This window comes from Phalacrocorax aristotelis, chromosome 10, assembly GCF_949628215.1.
Source record: "Phalacrocorax aristotelis chromosome 10, bGulAri2.1, whole genome shotgun sequence".
Classification (NCBI taxonomy): Eukaryota; Metazoa; Chordata; class Aves; order Suliformes; family Phalacrocoracidae; genus Phalacrocorax; species Phalacrocorax aristotelis.
This window is the reverse complement of record NC_134285.1, coordinates 12536147-12559816: the sequence shown is the minus strand read 5'-3', so window position 1 is coordinate 12559816 and position 23670 is coordinate 12536147. Positions and strand designations below refer to the sequence as shown.

The 23670-nt window shown below is 39.2% G+C and overlaps 1 protein-coding gene across 1 annotated transcript in view; it reads right to left on the bottom strand.

Annotated features, from left to right (window-relative positions):
• LOC142062933 (uncharacterized) overlaps nucleotides 1–23670 on the bottom strand; it is a 110442-nt gene that overhangs the window by 58679 nt on the left and 28093 nt on the right. The window contains exons 15-29 of the mRNA XM_075106199.1: nucleotides 18232–18390; nucleotides 17383–17501; nucleotides 15959–16329; nucleotides 14874–15015; nucleotides 14238–14422; nucleotides 13274–13456; nucleotides 11770–11861; nucleotides 11415–11584; nucleotides 10015–10174; nucleotides 8869–8948; nucleotides 7472–7652; nucleotides 5152–5307; nucleotides 2987–3120; nucleotides 1908–2066; nucleotides 1452–1632 (exon numbers count right to left, since the gene is read on the bottom strand). Coding sequence (XP_074962300.1) covers nucleotides 1452–1632; nucleotides 1908–2066; nucleotides 2987–3120; nucleotides 5152–5307; nucleotides 7472–7652; nucleotides 8869–8948; nucleotides 10015–10174; nucleotides 11415–11584; nucleotides 11770–11861; nucleotides 13274–13456; nucleotides 14238–14422; nucleotides 14874–15015; nucleotides 15959–16329; nucleotides 17383–17501; nucleotides 18232–18390 — 2472 coding nt within the window. The remainder of the gene's footprint in view (nucleotides 1–1451; nucleotides 1633–1907; nucleotides 2067–2986; nucleotides 3121–5151; nucleotides 5308–7471; nucleotides 7653–8868; nucleotides 8949–10014; nucleotides 10175–11414; nucleotides 11585–11769; nucleotides 11862–13273; nucleotides 13457–14237; nucleotides 14423–14873; nucleotides 15016–15958; nucleotides 16330–17382; nucleotides 17502–18231; nucleotides 18391–23670) is intronic.

The window sequence follows — 23670 nt, the reverse complement described above, 5'->3', positions numbered from 1 at the left end:
AAATTCAACCCTGCAATACATGCATTTTGAACAAGATTGGTAGGTTATTTTGGAAACTAGTTTACAGGCAGCTCAGAATGTTTATATCTGACAAGCTGCTGAAATTTCAATAATAGCCTGTTGGAATTTTGCTGGTTATTTATGAAATTACACCATTCATTCACCATGATACAGTTCAGTAACTCATGATTATTTTATGACAGGCACTCACAAAGTAATCTCCAAATTTTTAAAACTTTAGCATTAACCTAACCTTAGTTTGTTTCACCTTAACAAGCAGAAAAGCATCAGTTAATTCAGTTCACTGATCAAGCCAGTTGTTTTGTGTTTATAAGGATCCAAGTTTTTGCACGTATGGTGTATACTGGATTTGAAAAAAAAACCTTCTCAACAGCAAATCTACACACTGATGCAATAATTGTCCTGATCCAGCATTATCCACTGAAGCATAAATGGTAGTGGCATTCAATCCATCTTAAGCACTAAATGTCAGAAAACTGATTTTTGGCACATCACTGGTAACTTAACCCCTATTTGAGAAAGAACTCTAAAAATGTAAAATACAGCTTATTATTATAAAGGCCTACTCCCTGCTGTACTTTATGAAGCAAAAGGTCTAAGATAAATGTGATTTTTTAAAAATATCCATACATATATACAGGCCTTAAATTTATAGCTTAAAATACACCATTAGAATTCTGCTCAGTGTCCCATTTTCTAATGTTCTTAAAACAAACTTGATCAGTTTCTAGAGTAAAGAATTTTTTTAAAAATATGGTTTACTACTTCGTCAGTTATCTCAGTCAAAAGCTAACAGGACATTACTGGTTTACATTAGCAGCACCACCATCAGACAAAGTTGTGCCCCTCTGCACAGCACAGGAGAGGTTATGTCTGCAACACTGGATCTGGTTTTGGAGCACCCAGATCAAAGTGGATGGCGAGAAACCAGAAAGGCTACAGCATAGGGCTGCTATGATGATGAAGGGTCTAGGCAATAAGACCTGTGACAAGAAGGGAGGAAGTCAGGCTTGCTTAGCCTGGCAGAGGAACAGCAGAATCTAACAGCTGCCTACAGCTAACTTGAAAGTAAATGGCAAAGATAAGAAATACAAACCCTTCAATAGAGGCAGACAATACGAGGAACAATGGCCACAAACTGCACTTTGAGAGGCTAAGGAATTGCTGGAAGAGGCTAGCCAGCTAGGCTGCGGAAAGTTGGAGATCTCAAAAACTCAGCTAAACAAAGCCACAGCAGATGTGATCCACTGTTAGGAACAGTCCTGATTCGAGCAGGGGACTAGTCTAGATGAACTCCAGGGTCTGTCTCTTCCAACCAATAGTTCTATGATTCTGTTACACCCATAAAAAACTACCTTACAAAATCCTCGCAGCAACCTTCAATGACTGCTTTTCTAATTGCAGACTGGAAATGGTTTGTGGTACTTCACCTTCCCACTTCTTCAGGCCATTTCTGGATGCGTCTTTCCACTGCAGTCCAGCCACAAATGGCATGCGGTCATTATACTGCACCTCAAAGTTGGTGCTGCTCTGCAAATAAACCTGAGAGTTGTGCGAGTGCTGCAGCTGGGTTCTATAATTCACGTGTTTTTCCAGGACTTGCACAGTAAACTGGAAAAAAAGTGAAGCAAATTTAAATAAAAACAGGATCCCATCTTCAGGGCTGTCTAAGCTAAGACACACACAAACACACATAGTAGCTGGAAGGTCACAGCTAGTGCCTCTGCTCTGCACATTTGCCATTCACTTGACAGCTTTTGGTGCATGCTGATCAATTACAGATTGGGATTTCTTTTAACAACATAGACACACAGACTTCACTGATGTTTAAAATGAACAAGAAAATATTTGAAGTGAAGGTCTTACTCTTCAACAGTCATGATTACCTCCATGAAATAGTAGACTAGAGATGAACTGGAACCGTTCTTAAATGCTTGGCTGATCAGCAGTTTCTTCTCGTTGTTTATTTCATCCCAGTGTTCCCCATAGTTCACTTCCATTTGGGAGGAAAGCCAAGATGCACTTGCTTCGTGTTTCAGGTGAACCTAAAAAACAGAAAACCACCTTTTTCCTGTAAACCATGGTTTCTCTTTTATTCACTACTGTTAACTGCCTGTAGAAATATTCCCAAGTAGCAAACAAGACTACAGCAGAAAGGGTTGCAAATTTTCCAAATAAGTATTATAGAATCATAGGATCATTTAGGTTGGAAAAGACCTTTAAGATGGTCAAGTCCAACTATTAACCTAACACTGCCATGTCCACCACTAAACCACATCCCTAAGCACCACATCTATATGCCTTTAAACACCTCCAGGGATGGTGAGCCAACCACTTCCCAGGGGAGCCTGTTTCAATGACTGATAACCCTTTCACTGAAGCATGTTCCATCAGAAGATATAAATTCAGTGGACAAAATCCAAAACTTTTGGTTTATGCACTGCCAGTCAAATTGCTTTTCACAAAAGCTAAAGTAACTGGACACGGGTACTCCTGATGGACTGCCCCACAAGGATTCACTGTGTAGCTACAAGCCTGGCAAGTTCTTGCTTCATAGGAAATCCTAACAATTCTTGGCTTCAGGCAAAAAGTATGAATAAGCAGAATTCCTGACTTGTAGTTACAAAGAGGATAGAATAAGATAAATCATAAACTTATTAATATTATTGTTTTATATATAACAAAAACTTTCACAAAGATTCTGCAGAGGTCTGTGAATTAATACATTAAAAATTACACCACTGGAGAGTTCCATCACTTACAGCTGTAATGGACTACCAGATAAATTAGCAACTTGACTAGATATCTTTGTCTACACAGAAAGCAAAGAGAAACAAGATGAGATGAAAAAGACTGATCCAAAAATGACATTTTGGGTATTGCTCTGTTTAAGACCCTCAGTATGTGAGTGACACACAAGTCACTCAGCCCACAAGCACACAAGTGCTTTGGTCAGTATCTCTACCTTGTGATTATAGGTCGGAGTCTGCATACAGTGATATTCATGCCCAATATCAAGTTTGTACTCGCCATGTGCACCTGTCTCCACTTTAATCTTTTGCCGCATACCGCATTCATGATGAAGATTTTTTGCCTCTCCTGTTCAAGTTAAATCACAAAGTTACCTACTCAAATAAATCAGAAGTTAACCTTAAAAATGTTGACAGTATAAGTCTAGTGCTGGCTTCAAGGTTTCCATTTTTCAAAAACATTGAAGTGAGATTTATCTGTTTTTACAGATAGATACTTGTTGATTTATCCTATGAATCCAAAGGAAAGCACATATTTAATGAACCTGCATTTAAGAACAGCAAGTTTGTATTTGCTAGAGAAGTGATTTACATCTATGAAAATGAAAACGCTACCACAGTAGGAAGTGAGAGACAAGTAGATGTTTAATGCCTGTAAAAGGTCAGGCAGTTATGTTCTGCAGTCTAAAGCCACTGACCAAAGTTTGTGAAGATTGGTACCAATACTGGTATAACTGCATTACCATGAGGTTCAGCTCAAGAATTACTTTCACTCTGCTCAAGATCTAAACACATTTTACATTTACATTTACATTTTACAATGTTGGAGTCAAAACACTGTTTCTGACACCTGAACTAATTTTCCTGCTACACGTATGTCCAACCTAACAGCAATCAATAGCTTTGCACTTCTGGCTACAGACATGCTGTATATGCAAAAATTTGTAAAACTTTGGAAAAGATGCTTTAGGCATTGCAAACTTTGATTTTTTTTTCCACAAGCTGTACTACAAATGAAAATCCTGTTAACAGCCATGTTACAGGCTTTACATATAAGAGTTTGGGCCTCTTTATACTCTGTTAAAATTTAAGATGTTTCTACCTTCAGACAGTTGGAAACAGCTGGTTTGTATTAAGAATGGAATGAAAGCAATCCAATGATTTAGGCCAATTTTGTTTAAGAAAAGCAAAGGCTCTCCTTAGACATTTACCATACTTCCATGTTCTTCCACTCACTTTCTCTTCAGAAGCAGTAAATAAATACATAAATAAAAGGAGGCACTAAGTTTATTACTTAAATGAAATTTTGCCTGGGTGAAGTAAAAGCACTACAAACTAATCATGATCAACCTTTGCAGCTTTCTTGGCGTCTCACAATATTTGATGATTTTCTGTTACCACTCAGCTCCCAACATCATGACATTACATGACATTACATCTTTAAACAAAATCATTAAACAAAAAAAGAATAATGAACTTCTAGACCTTGTGGTCACTGAGAAAAACTTAAATAACAAATCTGAAGTTTCAATCAATGAGTAGGATTACATTTTTTTCCTTTTAAAATCCAGTACTTCTACAAGGAATCTCTGACCACTTCAGGTGGAACAGTTGCCAAACTGGGTTTATATCAAAATGTGACTTAAGCTCTAAGTATATAATTTCACAATTGCCTAATTATAGCTAGACTTCCTCTCATACTGTTACAAATACTCAGGTATATTTCTGTTTGCGTGTATAAAATATTCTGATCAGCATGCCATTTTTAGCAAAATTGTGGGGTCATACCTGCATAGGTTTAAGAAAACTTTACTACTTAAATTGCTACATACTCTCTCTGAAAGTGAAACATACTTTACATACACAATCACACTATAACACTTATCATGACTAGCTACCACAAGTATTCAATACCGTCATATAATTGTACTGATGTACTGTTGTATAATTGTATAATGTATAATTGTACTGATGACTGTTTTGTCCAATAAAATTAACACACAGTTAATGGCAGCCAGAACACAGCCAACAGTCTCCTAGAAACAGTCCCTCATATTTTTAAGTGTGCGCATGCAACTATTCATTTTGTATAAATGCCTGAGAACACAAATTAATTAGGAGCAATTCCCATTGAAAAAGTGATTTTTAATCAAATGTTGGACATGCTTGTGAAACACAATTTAAAAGCATTAATTGTTTTTTATATGCAGACTCAAAGAGTAGAGTTTATCCAAGTGAAAACAGAAGCTCATCCTAGGTCTCAGATCACAGTTTAAAAATCAACTGAAATCTATGTTAAGAGTGTCCTAATCACACAGGCAAATAACTTGCAGAAATATGAGACAAACAACGTTTTTACTTTCCCTCTTTTTCACTGTACCTAGGAGTCCATATTTTATCCTCAGGCCATGAGACTGCAAGCCCTCACGTTGATGGACAAAACCGATGGCGTGAACTCCAAGAACACCTGGAAGGTAGGTCTCCCCTTCCAATGAGTATTGTCTCAGCTTATCATCAACCTTTTTCTCCAGAAATACTACAAAAAGAGTAGAAGTGATTAGGCAGTGGTAGAACATGAAGTTACTTCAGCTAGTAAGAGGAATACTACAGTGGGAAAAACACAAATGCATTCAGTCTCATCCCATGTAACTGACAAACCCCATGATGTATTCCTTGTGTAGGAGACAAAAAGACAGAGCTGGATATTCAGTCTCGTTCTCCAACTACATACACAGCCTGTAGACTGTATTTCTCAGATACTGCTTATAGTTTAGTGAAATGAATCCAGCCAGAGCTGCTTCTAAAAGGAAATAAATTCTAACAGACTGATCTTTTAATTACCTAAAACCTAGCATGAACATGTGGATATTTACTTCTACATTAAGTCAGAGCAAGGTTGTGAAAGCTAAGGATGAAGATCTCACCAAAAGATGATCTCCCAAAACACAAACTGGCATTCTACATTCCTTAAAAGCTAGTTTTATTTGAAAATATTTTGTAATCCTATGACATTTCAATATCTTTGCCACATGGAGACTACAGTAAGAAATACTAAGGAAAAAATGAGAGCCTTAGACTTAAATTACTGGTTTATTTCACTGTATTAATTTACCTTTTAACAAATTGATGTTATACAAATAGTAAAGCCCTCTTCCTGATACTTTGTCTTGTATTTTCCTCTTAATGAGAAAAAAAGTCAAGATTTTTAGTACAAGAGGTCTTAAGAGACATTTAGCTACATATATGTGTCTCTGCACTGTTTTGTACTAACAAAAGTGAAAACCAGAAAATATTCTAAGAACTGTTTTGATACAGTCCCCCACAGCCTCCTCCTGAAGAAATTGATGTGTTATGGCCTAGAAAAGTGGTCTGTGCAGTGGGCGGGGAACTGGCTGACAGGCCGCACCCAAAGGGTGGTGATAAATAGCTCCTTTTCCAAGTGGCAACCTGTCACTAGTGGGGTCCCCCCAGGATCGATATTGGGCCCAATGTTATTCAACATCTTTATAAGCGATCGGGATTATGGCATCAAGTGTCACCTGATGAATTTTGCTGATGACACCAAGTTGAGTGGGGAAGTAGACACTCCAGAAGGGAGAGCTGCTCTGCAGGAAGATCTGGATAGGCTGGAAGAGTGGGCCAGCAAGAACCTTATGAAGTTCAACAAGGACAAGTGTAAGGTCATGCACCTGGGAAAACATAATCCAGGAGTGCAGCTCAGACTGGGATCCACTTGGCTGGAGAGCAGCTCTGTGGAAAGGGACCTGGGGGTCCTGGTGGACAGGAAGCTCAACATGAGCGAACAGTGTGCTGCTGCGGCCAAGAAAGCCAACTGGGTGCTGGGTTGCATCAAAAAGGGCATCACCAGCAGAGATAAAGAAGTCATTATCCCGCTCTACTCAGCACTTGTCAGGCCACACCTGGAGTGCTGTGTGCAGTTCTGGTCCCCTCTATACAAAAAGGATGTGGACAGGCTGGAAGGGGTCCAGAGAAGGGCCACCAAGATGATCAAAGGACTGGGAAGCTGCCATATGAGGGTAGGCTGGGAGAACTGCATTTGTTCAGCCTTGAGAAAAGGCGGCTCAGAGGGGATCTCATCACCATGTACCAGTACTTAAGGGGCAGCTACAAAGAACATGGAGACTCCCTTTCTACACGGAGTCACATGGAGAGGACAAGGGGGGATGGACACAAGTTGCTCTTGGGGAGATTCCGATTGGACACAAGAGGGGAATTTTTCACAGTGAGGACAGTCACCATTGGAATAATCTCCCCAGGGAAGTGGTTGACTTGGCCACGTTGGACACCTTCAAGAGTCGGCTGGACAGGGTGCTGGGCCATCTTGTTTAGACTCTGCTCTTCCTAGAAAGGTTGGACTAGATGATCCCTGAGGTCCCTTCCAACCTGGGATTCTGTGATTCTGTTATTGTTTTGGCATTTTTTTGTTAAGTGATTCCTTACATCTTATTTCCTCCATCCTCCTCAACAGTAATTAAAAACAGACTTTAAAACCAACTTAATTTATAATTCCTATTACTCTGAAAGACATATTAGTACTAATTTACAAAGCATAATAATTTAAGAAAGCAGTCTTACTGATTTGAAAGGACTTTAGAAACACCAAACCAAAACTAGGCAACCCTAATATATAAGGGCTCCAGAGCTAACACTAATATGGCAAGTACATATTGTCTTCTAACCTGAAAGAAATGCAGCATCCTTCAATAAATTATTCAGGGACACTGAAAAAGCTATCTTCTTGCCAAGTTGTTTAGTGATGTTTCCTGACAGAATGATAGGACTGCTTTGCTTTATCAGCTTTACCTCCAGTTGGGTCATGTACCTCTGCTCTCCACTCAGCATCTGCAAATCTGTCATTCCCTAGAACAACCAACCAAACAAACACAAAACCTGAGCCACTCAACAGTACAAATTGATCCAGTTTCGATAAAGCAATAATATAGATTTAGGCGTTTCAGAAATTAAATGAGAGGAAGAAGAAAGGAGCTTTTTTCCTATATACCCAATAACCCCCCCCTTCCAACCCTCCAAACCATAAAACTTGCTGTTAGTAAATAATGGGGAGGAAGGATAGGTTTGTTTTTCCAGTTTTTTGTTTTTTCCACAAAAATCACAGTGGTGTGAAATGCTATTTCCTTCACCTCCTGCTGGCTCCAGTAGTGACTAAAATCACTAAGAATGTTACAATACTTGGCCAAAAAAAAAAAGTATCGTGTTACTGAAAATATTGGCAGTCTCACAGTAGGTAACTAGATTTAGGCTGGACTAGATGCAAATGCAACAATCTGCAATGCTAATTAGTGTTTGGGTTTGTGAGAAGCATTCAAAAAATCTTTGTTGAAATATTACTCTAGAAAAAACCTAATCTGTTAAATAATGTGTTCACTGTAGGAAAACGCAGTGTGTTTGAAACTGACTGGCTTTGGAGACCTATGTAAGACATGGATCCTGCTATGGGTATCAATTGCATAATGAAAAAAGTTGTTCAAGTCCTGAAATATAAACAAAAATATCCGTAGAGTTTCAGTGATAAACTCCCACTTGCATTTTTGTTTGCTTTTTCTTTTCAAACGTTGGCATTCTCTTACTATTTCCCTAGTGCTTTAAAAGAAAAAAAAAATCTGTGATAAAAGGAACAGTATCTGAAAGATTCTTGCACCTATAGAGTCCACAGAAATGAAGAAATTAGCCTGGGCTTACTCACAGAGTCTTTACGCATGGTCAGAATACATGGTCTGAAAAACTGTATGACTACATATGCACATAATGAGCCAAAGTCCACAGGAGTCAATGTGATCTTCTGTACCAACTTAATACTGGAAGCAACCCAAAAGTTTTGAGTACTTCTGAATGTGAAAAAATTGCTTTAGATTACTTGCAGAAGCCATGCCTTAGAAGCTTTTAAAACACAACCATTTAGCACTGAGTCTATCTCAAAAATATGTAATAAAGAGAACTGGTAATTCCTCTGATGGATTTCTCCCAAAACTGTTTTTCAATATGTTTTTCATTGCCCTTCTTTCCTGTACTTTTATTTAAGTATTCATCCTAGAGAGCTCATGACCTGAACACATACCTTAATGTAATATACATCTCGGTCATCTACTATCAGCTCCAGGTGTCCAATTCGTGAATTTTTAGATAACTCAATTCTCCCTTTGAGAAAAATAAAACTGTTTACTTTTTTTGGACATACACTGTTCAGTGATGCTTCATAAAACTGTACCCAAAATGATAGTTGCCATTGTTGTGAACAATATACTTACAGAGAAAAAAAACATAATAAATATCAGAGCAAAGGAAAAAAGTTAGGAACAGAGTTTGCAAAGGCATTGAAGTGTCCTCAGAATAGATATTTCATTTTGAAAGGACATTCTGAGAATACTAATTGAGAAAAGGCAATGAAGCTATCTCCAACAAACCAGCTTGGTTCTGGAAGTGATTTATACACTTCCTTTAGGCCTGTGCTAAAACATGTAAGCTGTGCTGTGCTGCGGAGACATTTCATGAGCTCAGAACACTGCGCACCCAAAGCTTTGCACAGTGTAGGTAAATCTTCCATGCAAACTATTTGAAAGCAACCAGGATTAAAAAAAATACCTGGAGTAACAAATTCTAAATATGTGATATGGTAGAACATGTCAAAACAAAACATCACTCGACCAGCATGTAAAAGAAGCTGAAATATGTTGTCTATATAATTTCCATATATTTATCAGTTTATATTTCATCATTGCTTTTGTTGATTTTGTTTTCTATGCTACACTGTGATTGAAATGTTACTTTTTGTTATAATGCACAGCAATATCACAGTAAGTACTTAACTGATTTGGCAACAAGTGATTTTGTATTATAAGTAATAGAATACAGCAAACTAAAATTCAGGAATAGTAAGGCCAGTTCAGCATACGTAAAAGATTACAGAACAATCCACTATGTTCCTTAGCCTTAACTTCATATATACTAGTAAGAGCTTTCCTCTTTAACATGGGTTTGTGAATGAGGTACTGAACCTCTGACTGTGCAAAACAGTCTTAACCAAGATGCAAACAACACTGGGCATGGGTGTTACCTAAAGTAGTAAACTGAACGGCTATCATACAACAGTACAGTTTTGGCATCAGATTATTGACTGAAATATATTGATATTTCTCTGTTAATTCTAATGAAGTTCTCCTTACTGACACTAAGTGATGACCTGTTTTTTAGTTGAAAAACCTACCATCAATCTCAATTTTCTTATTAGGTTGAAAAAATCGGATTCTGAATTTCTTCTGTGGGACACTAAAATTTAGGTCAACACCAACATCCCTTTTCAAGTCTGACTTCGGAGTCCCAATGAAGAAGTGAAGGACAGCTTCATTTGGGATCCATGAATTCTCCTGAAAGAAAGAAAAGGGAACCGCATTTGCAATTGGCGCAGCATTTACAAAACAATCTACACACTCAGTTACATCACATGGTCATAGCCACTACAACAATTTTTCACCTAACTGCTTTTTGAGATTTTCAGCAAGAAATCTCTGTTTTTCCCAGGCTGTATTTTACATTCCCTGACCAGTACTTGTCTTGGGAAACGCCATCTGAACACTTCAAATTTCACAGCATACTGACCTTCTCTTGAAATTATGCTGAATACTGCCAAAATTTATGGAAAATAAGACCACACTTCCAGTTATAAATTTAAGCTCTGTAGTTCAGGCCTACGTAACTACTAGAATTTGGTAGGGCTGCCTTAACCCTTACTCTCTGATGTGCACAGTGGGATACAGTACACAGAGCCATGACCCTGCAGTGGGTGCCTCAGTTGACAGTTTCAGCCTTGCCCTGCCTACATGTGTCAGATTCTCTGGCAAAGGAAAATGCCTGTTCCCTTTCCTGCTTTTATTAGAGTAAATCAGAAAAACAAAATCACGAAGGGAAAGTTACTCTTCTTATTGCTCTTATCTCACTGTCTTAGATACTGAGAAGTGTTTGAATAAAGCCAAAGCCCAAATTGTCTCCCAGTAAAAAGAATTAGCTCAAGCCCAGCAGCATACTTGGGCTGTGATAGAAGATAAGACTCCAGCCACTGCCCATGTTAAATGCCTAGACTATCATTTTAGAAAAGGCCATAAATTCTTACTGTCTCCTGCAGAAGCTGAAAACCATTCTTTCCCCAGGCTTGCACAAATGAACATAGGAAAACAATTGACAGCTTCCTGGAGTGGATTCATCGGAGCTTAACTTCTGCTTTCTAAACAAGGTGTTTTATGTAAATTAACGATTTGGGTTTTGAGGGGGGTTTTGTCACAAAGAGAAACAAGTCATTGAAGTGAGGCCAGGTTGTTTAGTCCTGGGCACCAAGTCAAAAATCCTGGTCTCTACTTCCAGCTCTGTCAGACTTATCTAACCAAATGACTTAATATTTGTATATGGTGTTTTGTACATGGAAATAGTATGTACCTACTATCAGCATCAGTAATTTGTTTTCAACATATTTTCCCCCTATAATAGGAATGGAAATAATAATGTAGACCTTGGAAACCAGTTAAGTTGAATATAGAGTACTGAGATACACCATTCTTTCATCAGCATAATAAACTAAAACTAAAGCCAAAGTCAAGCATGCCATAATGGTACCTGAGGAACATAGTTATATGCAGCTTCCACAATGTACTGGTGCAGGCCTTTGTCCTGCTTGGTTAATGTGACAGCCACTCTCAAAGGTCCAGCAAGCAGGAAAACCAAACCGCTGGCTGGGTTAGGGTATGACATTTCAGAACACAGCTGCCAGCCAATAATCTCAGACACTGGTGGAAGACAACACTCGAACATTCAGTTAGAACAAAAAACAAAGCAAACATGCAAATGAACATTGTACTGAAGACCTTTCAGAACTAACGTGTAAAAAATAAATTCTACTGAATAAAATGATCTGTTGTGGCTATTTCAGAATGATCGAGCTTTCTAAGGCAAACATGATAGCTAGACTCACCTTCCTCCCTCGTGCAAGATCTGGTTTCTGCATGGTCTTGGAAAACATTTATGTCTTCTGTCTCATCCACCACTGTGAAGTAGAGTTTAGAGCTACAACCAAGAATTTCAAACTGTCACTTAAAAACAATTATGCTAAAGTTACAGCAATAGGTAAACAAAATTCTCAGTTATATGCCATCTTCTCCCACATGGGAAAACCAAGAAAGTTTAAGTACTGCTAAGGTCAGTCTACATTTCTACTAACTAGCACTGATTTTTATCCACAGTTTCCATGTTTCATTTGTCACTAACTTGAGATTCTTCTGCTGTTCTTCACAGTCTGTATTAGATTTCTTTGTTCTGAGCAATTTTGTGTAGTCAGCTTATTGCAACTCCACTTACTTCCTGGCCTCTAGACATTTTTTTTTTCCCCTTAGGCTATATATAGACATGAGTTTTGTTCCAGTCTTGAAGTTCTTCCAGAACTTCAGAACTTCACTAAACTGCTTGTACAAGAATCATGGCCTCTGCACTTGATGGGAGCAATATCTAATAGACTCTACAGTCAGCCTTTTGTTCAAATCATGCACAATACAGGTTTGTAATTATTTTGATTTTCACTCTGGTCTGTCAGCCATCCTAGCTGACAGAATTACATCAGTAAGTTTCCCAGAGTCCTCAGGGAATGGATTGTTTAAATGCAAAGTCCAGAGCCTTTTAGCTTTTTCTGAGCTGCATATCCTATATGCAGTGTCCCAAATCTGCAATGCCCCAAATCAAGAGAAACAGAAAGGAACAACAATCCACATACTGTAAATATTTCATTTGTCTGTTGTCACGTATAAGAGGCGTGTTGTTGATGTGTCATTTACAATATGTCATCACACTGATGACCTTAGTGCCTCCTACTTGGATTTCTATCAAATCTAAAAGTCCCAAGAGAAAGCCAGCAGAAAAAAAAAAGAAAGAGCTAAAAAGCCTAGCTTGCATTAACACAAGTAATTCATTTGCTTAACATCTGACAGTTGTTGACGTCATATTTTACAATGTAGCCTTTACCTAACATTAAAGAACTTAAGTAAAGACTCACCAGAAGGGTATGATTACTCCAGTGATTTGCTAGATACCATTCTATACCTAGTTTTGCTAAATACCATCTGTAGAAGTAGTGCTAAGCTTTTTCTCCACCACTTTAATACCCTGAACTAGATTCTTTGGACACTAAAGTTCCAGAAACAGCACTGACATTCAGTAGGAAAAAACAGGGGAGTATGAAAAATTCATTTACATCTTTTATCATAAGGCTTCGATTTAAGCATTTCACTCCAGTGGAAGAATGTATGTTTATATGCTAAAACAGTGTAAAATGCACAGAAAAATTTTCTCTTTCCTTTATGGACTATGAGTCAGTTCATTTTCTGAAAAAATATATTTCTGCTCTATTAATGAGCCTGCCAGTTAAGTTCTGATTCAAGAAGGTTATCACGGTTACTATTTAGGAAGATGTACTTGCTTAATTTTACCTGAAATTAATTATCTCCATAGATTCTTCTGGAGTGTTCAAGAAAACTTTGAGCTCCTGCCCTTTTTTCACCTGGATTCCCCCATCAAGACTAGTAGATGTTCTAATTCCTGTTAACCAGCTTAGGCCAGCTTGTCCCAGAGTCCCCACAGTTCCCATTTGGACGGAAAGCTGGACAAATGCACTGTTGAAAGATCCAGATACATACTCTTCTATGAAAAGCACTTTCTTTTTAAAGCTTAATTTAAACCATAGGCAGCTCATCCTCTTCAATAAATACATAGCATTCAATGCTGTAACACAGTGTATTATAACATTAAAATTATTACTATTTTGTTTCAGAAAATAACAGGCATACACTTTCTAACACAAATCAAAGTATAGTTTCACTATATCTGTTAAGTAAGGGATCTGAACCCAGACTTCAGTATGAAATATCAGGAAAGGGAAAGCAGTTAGGATTGAGTATCATGGTGTAAGTTTATCTCTGTCTATACAGCACTTAGCAAAGTTTAGTGAATGCACTCAGCATCTATAAAAAGCTACAGTATCCAGGTAAGGAAACACAGGGTTAAGTCATCCACTGGTTTGTAGATCCATAACCTGTAACTGCATGTCTGATCCTGAGAAAAATCCAAAATGCCATCCCTGTAACAGGTAAAACATTCAAAAGATCATCTGCATGCAAGCATTTAAGAATTTGATTTAGAGATGGAAGGAATGATCAGCTTGAAGCAGAACTTGAAAACTACAGTGATAGAGTTCAAAATCAGACAGGCAGGACAGGAAACCACTGCTGTCCTTACAGCATAGCAACCATTCAGCAATGTAAGGCTAACGACTGCTTGAGTTCTTCAGGAATCTCCTAACTGGTTACAATGGACATTCACACAAAACGTTCACATCAAGAGTTGCTATTTGACATCAGGAATACGTAAAAGCGACACATTTGCAGTAGTTATTACCTTGGCTTTATATAACCATTTAGAAAGAAATTTGACGGTTGTTTGAAAGCTGCATTCCCTTTGATTTTTATGTTGATCGCTGCTGAGGCATTGACTGCCAGCTGAACAGGAAAGCCTGAAATTGCTGGAAACTGCAATTCTTCAGTGGCCAAACTCAGCCTTTTATTAAACTGGACTTCTTCCCCCTATGGTGAAAAAACCCAAACAAACAAAACCCAGAATTTTATTTTGTGTAATAAAGTCAGCATTCAAGAATTTTTCCATATGTTACTATCCACTACATTTGTCTGCTGTGAAAGTGTTTTTAACTGAGCTGATTTGGGAAATAAGGCAGAAAGCAGCCCAAAGTTTGCATCTGGCCAGGGCATGAGTTAGACTCTAGTCCTACCCCAGTTAAAGAAAGAATTATTTTTCATTTAAGCATGGATGAATTTGAATGAGAAAAGCAAGAGATAAGAACCATCAGACACAGAACAAGTCCTTGCCTAATGCTTTGAATGCTGTTTAAAACCGATGTCTACTGGTGTTTTCTAGATCTCAATTTGGAGAAGAAATAAGTAATATTTTGTATCTTTTACATATCTGTCAGAAAGTAGTTTCTCAAGGCATTTACTTCCAAATAAAGGTTCCTTTTACCTTCAGAAGTTTGACAGCCAACTCAGCCAGATTTAAAGAATGTTTCATTTGTTTTCTTAAATCTTCACAATCCAAGAAGCTGAGTTCATTTCCAAAGATTTTCATGCTTAGCTCACATTTCAGCCACTCCTTTCTCACAGTTCTCTCAGTGAACTGACATGTGATAAAGAAATAAATCAGGAAGAGAATGATGTTTATATTAATTTCCTTTCAAATCATAGTAAACAAGTCCTCAGTGCAGGCTGTGTTATTAATGAACAGATACGAGGCTCCCTTTTATAAATATTTCAAGACCACTTATGGCTCTGGATTAGCAGCTGTTCTTTCTGGCTAAACTTCAGCTCCATACCACATGAGCTGACTTTTACTATGAACACAGGTAATGTCTAGTCCTAAGATGACTGGACAAAAGGAGAAGTATTGCAATGCATACAATACAAACCGATAAAAAGTACAATCTCAATTAATACAACATTACGGGTGCCATGATTGCTAAATAAACTGCTAAGAAGTAAAAATTTTACATTTTCCCTCCTTACAAATCAATACAATGGCAACACAACATGAACATGAGCTTACACTGTAAGAAGAAACTCTAAGAAGATGAGTCCCAAGAAGAGAGATGGTCTAAGACAAACTAAATAAATAATGGCCTCCAAGTTTTCCAGAAAATAAATCAAAAATTGGAGACAATTCCCAAAGCTTTCCTGATATATACATAGAACATAGCCGTCTCTAACCATGGGTGAATTCAGAAAGGGTCACTGTAACATCTGACATCAAACTGGGAAGTCAGATCACAAACAGCATGACTCAGGAACTTAACACCAAGCAGCTCTTTACAGTGCCACAGAAGTCAATAGACAAAAGGACATCAGTATAAAGAGGATCAGAGACATCAAATTAATGAGAAGCAGCCCAAAATACATGCAACATACTCCCCTGGGTGATAGTCATTGTTTTGAGACAAATAATCTGAAAAAAAACTAAAGATCTGTCTCTTTGTTCCTTTGTATTTTATGCAGCTGTTAAGTTCTTTACAAGTGAGTGGAACAAGTTACAAAAGCTTCATGCAAAGGAGTCACAGTAATACAGAGCAGTTGTCTAATGCTGGCTGGGGCCCTAAGTTTAACTGGGGAATATCATTAATTTTTCCAAGATGTAAAGAGTGAGCTACCTTTTTGACTAACTCTCCCATCTTACTGAACTTTCTACCAGGACAATTCTGTTTAGCTTTTCTCAACTTTGGCTTGCCAGACTTGGTCACAAGATAAGTGGGGCTGTACTGCTTTGAAGTCAGCTTCTCCTGCTTGGCTTTTCCTGTTGTTTCCACTGGGTTTTCTGACTTGTGGTTTCTTTCATCAGCGTTTGCAAAAAAATTCTCACTGAAAGTAGCAGACTTCTGCCCCAAAATCTTCTGCACAAGAGCTTCAGCATTCTCTAATCGTACACCAACCTAGGGGAAAGCATACAGCATTGAAAAGCCTGACAATGAGATGCATTAGCCATGTTCAGTTCTATAGGCAGAAATTTAAAAAATACATCCAGATGTAACCTTTAGGTTTTTGTACAAAGAAAGGTTTGCCATACAAGATCACAGTGGTCTACAAAGTTTAGTATCCTACCTCATGCAGTATCCCATACTGGATATTTCAGTATTAAACCTTTCCAGTAAAAACTCTTCAGTTTCTTGATTACTTGAAGCTCAGTACAAAATAAAAATCCTTTTTTATACAGGTACTGGTTCATTTATACCATGATGGGACAGTATAAGCTACTGCTATTCTACAAACAGTATTTTGGTTGGAAAAGAGTAATGCACACTTTCCGTCCTCCTGAAATAAGATTCTGTTTGGAAGTTTGACTAAAATAGTATTACTAATACATATAAATCCAGGGCATATGACACTGAAAAAAAAAATTTGTTCCCTTGCTAGCTTAAACTTGAGATCTGAAGGCTACATTAAATTCTTTCTTTCACATACACATTTTTACCTGCAATAAAAAGTCCATATGCAAAACACTGCTTTCTCTTGGAGGCACGGTAGAGGCACAATTAAAGATGATGAGGTTGCAGGCAAGCCATTTAAATATCCCAGGCATTAGCTGCTCAATGGGACTAAAACAGTGACTTCAGTTAGGTATATATGACTCTGTATCTTGTATTAAAGGAATGGTGTACCCAAGCCACTGTAAGTCAACCAAAGGAATCTTACTATCCTAAACGGGAGCTAGACCAGCATCTCTGAAAGCACTGACTTCTGTCTTTCATTTGAATCAATAACAAGAGCTGAATATAACTCACTCGGCTAGTATATAGTATTATCAGGGTGGAAGTGGTTTTATTATGACTGAGTCCATTACACAAAGAAGTCATCAGTCTGAGGCAACTTTGCTGTATCAGTGAAAAGCATACATTGCTAAAGGAACTGTAATAGGAAAATAGAAAACATTTCACTACACCAAGTGTCCCTTAAGTAGGGGGATTAAAAAAAATCCATAAACTTGCCTCCAGTAGATTGATAGCCTGCCCCATAAGGTGAACAGTCAAATTTGTCATGACTGATCGTGGTAGAAAAGATGCAGGAGAAAAGACCACGGATGCTTCCATATTTGCACCTGCACCAGCTGCAATAGAAAAAAATCAGGCATATGTCATTCAGAGATCAGCTATTCTTGTATACTTTGCAAGTCTCATCATTCTTTGGGAAACTGCAACTCTGCTCATTAAGACTATGGTGAATAAAAGATTAAGTCAACAGGTGAAATTATTTAACTTTTTAGTATAGCAAAGACTTTAATGGACATTCCTGAAAACCTGTTATGTGACTAACAGTAAAAAAAGAGCATTTACAATACCTATCATACACAGTTGCACTGGAAGAGATGGACATAAAATCAAAATGTTACTCTGAAAAATATTACCTAGCTTTTTTGCTAAAAACAAATTATGAACAGATAGCAAACTTGGAAGGAATTAGTCTGAATCTTTTCTTATACCAAGGAAAGCATATGAATCAGAAGAAAAATATACATCTCAATCCCCTGTTGCTGCAAAGGAAGCTCACTAAGGAAGGAATCAAAAGTTGGTGTTCACAAAAATAATCTAAAAAGTGCATTGGTTCTTATTCTCCTCTTTCACAAAAGGCAAAGTTGCATGCTGTCTGGCTTGATGGAATTACATTTGATATACTCCAATTAAGGTCAGAGCAGAATCAAGCCTACATTCACTTATCTGGATACTACGGAGTCATAAAATTTAAAATTCTCTGGAGCAACATGTAAAGGACCAGAAAAGGGATGTGGGATTTTAATAATCCATATGCTGCAAAGCACTGAGTTCTAAAACTCCACATACCTGAGTGGAACGTGACATCGGAATATGAGGAGTATTTCCATGTCTCCTGGTCAAAATCTCTGCTAAGAATTTCATCAGGAATAGAATCTCGAAAGTGCTCCTTCAGTGGATCAGCTGTCTCTAGGAGCTGAGAGAGATGACTCCAAACGAAGGACCCCACTTAAATTAAACAAAGAAAAACATTTTTAAACTAGGGAAAAATTAAAAACAGTTTTAAAAACTGATACAGAGAACCTTTTAATTATTTATACCAGAATTTCTCCTAACCATTCCCCTGACCACATCAGAATTAATTCATTTTCAGCACCATTCAAATCTGTCTGATGCACCTATCTTCACCATGGTCAACTTACTTAAATCCTGTCTTACTCTTTCCAGTATGGCATGTGAGGGCCCATTCACTCCCTAGTTTAATTTATGCCTCTCAGCTAACCAAGGCAGGCAAGGAGGTACGGTTAACCTACTTATTTACTGTTTGCAAGTGATCTTCTATGCTAAATTCAAAGTAATGCTGAAAAAAATAAAAAGGATAAAACTCTAATACAGATGTTAAAGGCAGGCTGTGCAGCTCAAATAATATTGGACTGTTTCTGTTCCTTCTTCAAAGAACAGATGCAACAGAATTATCTGAAAGATGGTTTTAAACTTTAATTTTGGCAGCATCACTCATTTTGTTCTTGAAAATCACTGACTCAAGTATGCTGAAAAACACAAAAAAATATTTTAGACAGCAAGCACATGAAAATCTTAAAATAACAGTTAAAAATTATAAGCAGGAATAAACAAAGCCTTTTAAAGGTGAGCATTAAGCAACTTTAAATACTGGGAGGTCTATTAATCAGATACTGTACATGAACGCTAGCAAGTGATCACCAACTATTCTGAGGCTTACGATGGTATTACAAGTGGACTTGTAAGAGAAAATTGGCAATAAAGTTTCTTCACATACAAAAACCAAATCAGTCCAATATAAAGACTCCTTCTACACTGTGCAATGTACAACATTTCCAAAAGTGCTTCCAAAAGAAAAAAAAAGAAGCACATACAGTTAAACAGCTGTGATTGAGAATTAATATTTCTGCATAATACTGTGATGATTCATGGTTTGGCCATGTATGCACTGCATTGTGGGGGGCAAACATATTCTATGTGTTTTGAAGTCTGATTCTTAAGCAGAGGCTTTTTTTTCTCCTGAAGATAAAAGATATCAGACTCCAGTGCTAATTCAATGCACAGACACTGAATACTGGTATAACTACATTTTTCACAATACAACTTTTTTTCATATTGCTTTTTCTGAATGTGGCAGCTAAAAACTAATATGTGCTCCCTGCCTTCAAAAAGCACTTGTTACTCAAAAGTCTATTATATGAATTATTTAGGTCTTACATCATCCAAAGACAAAGTAAGGCAATTAACAAAATTCATGAGTACTGCATTAAATTGTTTAAAACATACAATATTTTGGATGGACTTGTAGAGCTCCTTCATAAATCCCCAATTTATTTTTTCCACATAGAGCCACAGGGAGGAGAGTCACTGAGGGTGCACCTTGACAGTATTTTGCAGGCTGATGGAATTTCTCTCTGTCTGAACGCTAAACAGAGGGGAAAAAGTCCCCTCCAAACCACAAGCCACATCTTCACATGAATGCAATGCTGAGCCTGAACTCATAATCGCTGCAGGTTATACTGGTCTGGACATAACATCCTGATAAAATGGATGCAGAGCTTCAAGTTCAGAGCTGGCTAGGATCCAGAAATGTCAGAATGCAGACAGTGCCTGCTTTCATCTGCCTGCAAACAACCTTATAGATACCCCGTTCATGTTTGCTCCTTCTTGCCAGATTTAAAAGCAAAGGATTAGTCTAGAGGTATTCTTTGTTGAATGTGGGAAACCATTTAGAAAAAAATCCCTCCTTCTCTCAAAATATGGGATCAGCTTAAACATCTGTGTGCTTTGGTAATAAAAAGATTATAGGATTTTGTACTTTTATTTTCGTTTCATACTAGCCCAAAGAGCTTCTCCTTCAGATGAGCTACTTACATAAAATGACCATTTTTAAACATAATATAGAAGATTTTCTACTTGGCATCAGTCCTCAGTTCAGTCTCTCATGTCAGTAATCTGGCTCAGATCAGACAGTAATTGATCATGGAATCACAGAAGCAGGAAGCATAAATCAGCACAAACTGTCACTAATTAAGACTTTATAGTTATGCTAACCTTTTCCCCAAATGACTGCTACACCTTTGGCCAGCTATTATACACTTGGATACACGATTAACACCCCTCACAAAGTCATTTTCACAGCATTCTTAACACATGTCCCAGTTCCCATATTTTGCTATTTCCCTATGTTATAAAAAGTTTCTTGATGCCATTTGTTTGCCATTAGATCCACAGGTCTCAAACTGTGATCTTCAGTGGATTTACAGTTGACCTGATGAATCAATTCTGTCACAGTGATCACTTCTGGCACCTCCCACTAAGCCCTGATGCTAAGTGCAGGAAGCCTTAAAGTTCCTAGGTGTCTTAAATCACCTAAATGCAAATCAATAGGCCTTTATTTGCAGCCTTCAGGTCTGCTTAGTATCTACACAATGCTATCTTTAAAATCATAGAATCATAGAATGGTTTGGGTGGGAAGGGACCTTAAAGATCATCTAGTTCCAACCCCCCTGCCATGGGCAGGGACATCTTCCACTAGATCAGGTCACTCAAAGCCCCATCCAACCTGGCCTTGAACACTTCCAGGGATGGGGCATCCACAGCTTCTCTGGGCAGCCTGTTCCAGTGCCTCACCACCCTCACAGTGAAGAATTTTTCCTTATATCTAACCTAAGTCTACCCTCTTGCAGTTTAAAGCCATTACATGTTGTCCTATTGCTACCTGGCCTTGTAAAAAGCCCCTCTCCAGCTTTCTTGTAGGCCCCCTTCAGGTACTGGAAGGCTGCTATTAGGTGTCTCTGGAGCATTCTCCAAGCTGAACAACCCCAACTCTCTCAGCCTGTCGTCATAGGAGAGGTGCTCCAGCCCTTGGATCACTTCCATGGCCCTCCTCTGGACTCGCTACAACAGGTCCCCGTGTCCTTCTTATCTTGGGGCCCCAGAGCTGAACACAGCACTCCAGGTGGGGTCTCACAAGAGTGGAATAGAGGGGGAGAATCACCTCCCTTGACCTGCTGGTCACACTTCTTTTGATGCAGCCCAGGATATGGCTGGCTTTCTGGGATGTAAGTGCACATTGTCAGGTCATGTTGAGCTTCTCATCAACCAACACCCCCAAGTCCTTCTCCTCAGGGCTGCTCTCAATACATTCTCTGCCCAGCCTGTCTTTGTGCGTGGGATTGCCCTGACCCATGTGCAGGACCTTGCACTTGGCCTTGTTGAACTTCATAAGGTTTTCACGGGCCCATCTCTCAAGTGCCAAGGTCCCTCTCAGTGTCATCCCTACCTTCCAGCATGTTGACTGCACCACCCAGCTGAGTGTTATCGGCAAACCTACCAAGGGTGCATTCAATCCAACCATCTCTGTCACTGACAAAGATGTTAAACAGCACTGGTTCCAACACCAACCCCTGAGGAGCGCTGCTCATCACTGGTCTCCACTTGGACATTGAGCTATTGACTGCAAATCTTTGAGTGCGACCATCCAGCCAATTCCTTATCCACCAAGTGGTCCATCTGTCAAACCCATGTCTCTCCAATTTAGAGACAAGAATGTAATGTGGGACAGTGTCAAATGCTTTGCACAAGTCCAGGTAGACAACATCAGTTGCTCTTCCCATGTCCACCAACACTGTAACTCCATCGTAGAAGGCCACCAAATCTGTCAGGCATGATTTGCCCTTAGTGAAGCCATGTTGGCTGTCACCAATCACCTTTTTATTTTCCATGTGCCTTAGCATAGTTCCTGAGGGGATCTGCTCTATGATCTTGCCAGGCAAGATCATACTACTGGCCTGTATTTCCCTGGGTCTTACTTTTTTCCTTTTTTAAAAATGACGGTTATATTTCCACTTTTCCAGTCAGTGGGAACTTCACTGGACTGCCATGACTTCTTAAATATGATGGATAGTGGCTTAGCAATTTCATCCACCAGTTCCCTCAGGACTTGCGTATGCATCTCATCAGGTCCCATGGACTTGTGTGCCTTCAGGTTGCTTAGATGGTCTCGAACTTGATGATCTCCTACAGTGGGTGGTTCTTCATTCTCCCGGTCCCTGCCTTTGCCTTCTGTGACTTGGGTGGTGTAGCCTGAGCACTTGCCAGTGAAGACTGAGGCAAAAAAAGTTGGTTGCTCTGATTGGAGTAGCTGCAATTCCTTTGTGCTGCTTTTCAGGTGCTCTCCTTGTGACCCATGATCTTTCTCCGGGCTTTGGGCATCTACTGCTGGCACTGGCACCAAACTGGTAGGAGTGGGATGGATTGAGGTTCCCCTCCAAATGCAACTTTAGTTTAAAGCCCTTTTCACTAGCTTGGCAAGCCTGTGACAGAAGATGCTCTTCCCCTTCTCTCACAGATGGACCCAGTCAGCCCCTAGTAGACTGGGTTTCTCAAGGTGAGTCCCATGGTCTAGGTAGCCGAACCCCTGGCTGTGGCACCAGTCCTGTAACCATTTGTTGATTCACCTGATTCAACTGGCCCTTTCAAACCCCTCCCCTTTGACTAGGAGGACTGATGAAAAAACTACCTGTGCTCCAGAGTCCCTTACCACCGCTCCCAGGGCTCTATAATCCTTCTTGATTCTCCTCAGACTGCTCATGGTTGTGTCACTGGTGCCATGTGAAACTACAGCAGCAGGTAGCAGTCAGTGGACTGTACAAGGCTTGGCAATCTTGGTGACATCCCTGATACAAGCCCCCAGTAAGCAGCACACCTATCTAGAGAGTGCATCAGGTCAGCAAATGGGTGCCTCTGTACCTCTCAGAAGACAGTTGCCTACTAGTATCACCAGCTGCCTCTCCTTAGTTGCACTGGTTGGGGAGAAGACCGGGCTGCCTTACTCGGCTCTGGCATCTCTCCTGGTGTGACAGGTCTTTCCTCTTTAGTCTGCAGAGTGGTGAGGCAGTTCTGCAAGGTCACCTCAGGCTTCAGGGGAAATCTCTTCCTCCTGCTGGTCCTTGCCATTGCAACCATCCATTCTTCTGCATTATTGGCCCCCTCCCTTCTGTGTGTGCTGGTGGGGGAGCTTTTGGCTGTTTGACCTTTGGCTGTGGGTCCACTGTAGACTGTGCTTAGAACCAGCTATCTAACTCCTCCTCAGCCTCCCTGATGTTACGCAGCCTTCTCACCAACTGCTGCAGCACAGCCACCTGCTGCAGGAGGTCCCACACCTGAGCACACCTTTTACAGGCAGGTCTGCTGCCTGACCCTGTCCCAGGAGAAAGGTCTGGGCACTCCCTGCAGTCTGAGGTCTGCACTGCAGCCTCTCCC